At 44.1% G+C, this 954-nt stretch overlaps 1 protein-coding gene across 1 annotated transcript; it reads right to left on the bottom strand.

Annotated features, from left to right (window-relative positions):
* Positions 1-8: 8 nt before the first annotated feature.
* LOC110034695 (protein NRT1/ PTR FAMILY 5.2-like) lies at positions 9-743 on the bottom strand (the record flags this gene model as incomplete). Its single annotated transcript, XM_020738939.1, has 2 exons — positions 175-743; positions 9-99 (listed from the first exon to the last, which is right to left on the bottom strand). Coding segments are annotated over exons 1-2 (660 nt in total), but the record flags the coding sequence as incomplete, so codon positions are not given.
* Between the last annotated feature and the right edge of the window lie 211 nt (positions 744-954).

Below are 954 nucleotides of genomic sequence, written 5' to 3'. Positions count from 1 at the left end.
ATTCTCACCATTTGCTTGGTTTCCTCTACTTGCGTCACCGTGCAGAGAGACCATGGGCTGCTGGATTTTCCTGTTTTGATCGCCGCTTTGCTAAGAAATCTGCATTCATGAAAGTAATATTTAACCAAGCTTATTATTTCTCGTTAAAAAAATGGATTTTTGATAGAATCCAACCTCATTGAAGGAGTGTAACCAATCCGAACTTTGCCATTGCCCGCATACTCATGCAGGCCAAGCTCATGTAGCTCCTTGGGATCAGCGGGCAGGCTTACTCCATACTTCTTCATTGCTGCCACCACCACCTGCATCATTTTCGCAAACGGACTTCCGGCCAGCGGCTTGTGACGATAGAATGGCGTGCCGGCGACAAAAATCATGATTGAGATCAGAAGGCCGAGAGTGGGGAGCGCATAGCCCAGAGTCCACCCCACATTATCTTGAACGTAGACGAGAAAGGAATTGGCAAACAACGTGCCAAAAAAAATACTGAACATCCACCAGTTGAAGAAGGATAGCTTATGCTTGCGCTCTCGTCGGTCAAACTCGTCGAATTGATCGGCACCGATGGTGGAGATGTTGGGCTTCGTGCCGCCCGTGCCGAGAGCGATGACATAGAGTCCGAAGAAGAAGATGAAGAGTTGAAAGGAGGACGCTTTGGTGGTGCAAGTTGGGTCGACGGTGCCGGAGCCGCAAGGAGGAGGCTTGAGAGATGGGAGGGACACTGCAAGTGTTAGAACACACATGCCCTGTGATGCAAGAAGAAAGCAATTTGAATTAGTTTGCATGAAGATAATGGGGTGTAGATGATGAGAGAAAATGAACTTGATCAAAGTTATAATGGATCAAAGTGAAGAGTGCTAGAAAATAAACAAAATAATGAACATATAATTAGTTATTATGCAAATATATTACTTTTCTATTCAAATATTTTTAATTTGATTATTTTGCAATTAT

The sequence above is a fragment of the Phalaenopsis equestris genome, unplaced genomic scaffold (genome assembly GCF_001263595.1).
Source record: "Phalaenopsis equestris unplaced genomic scaffold, ASM126359v1 Scaffold192335, whole genome shotgun sequence".
NCBI lineage: Eukaryota > Viridiplantae > Streptophyta > Magnoliopsida > Asparagales > Orchidaceae > Phalaenopsis > Phalaenopsis equestris.
The sequence above is the reverse complement of the archived record's forward strand: the minus strand, read 5'-3'. Positions and strand labels throughout refer to the sequence as shown.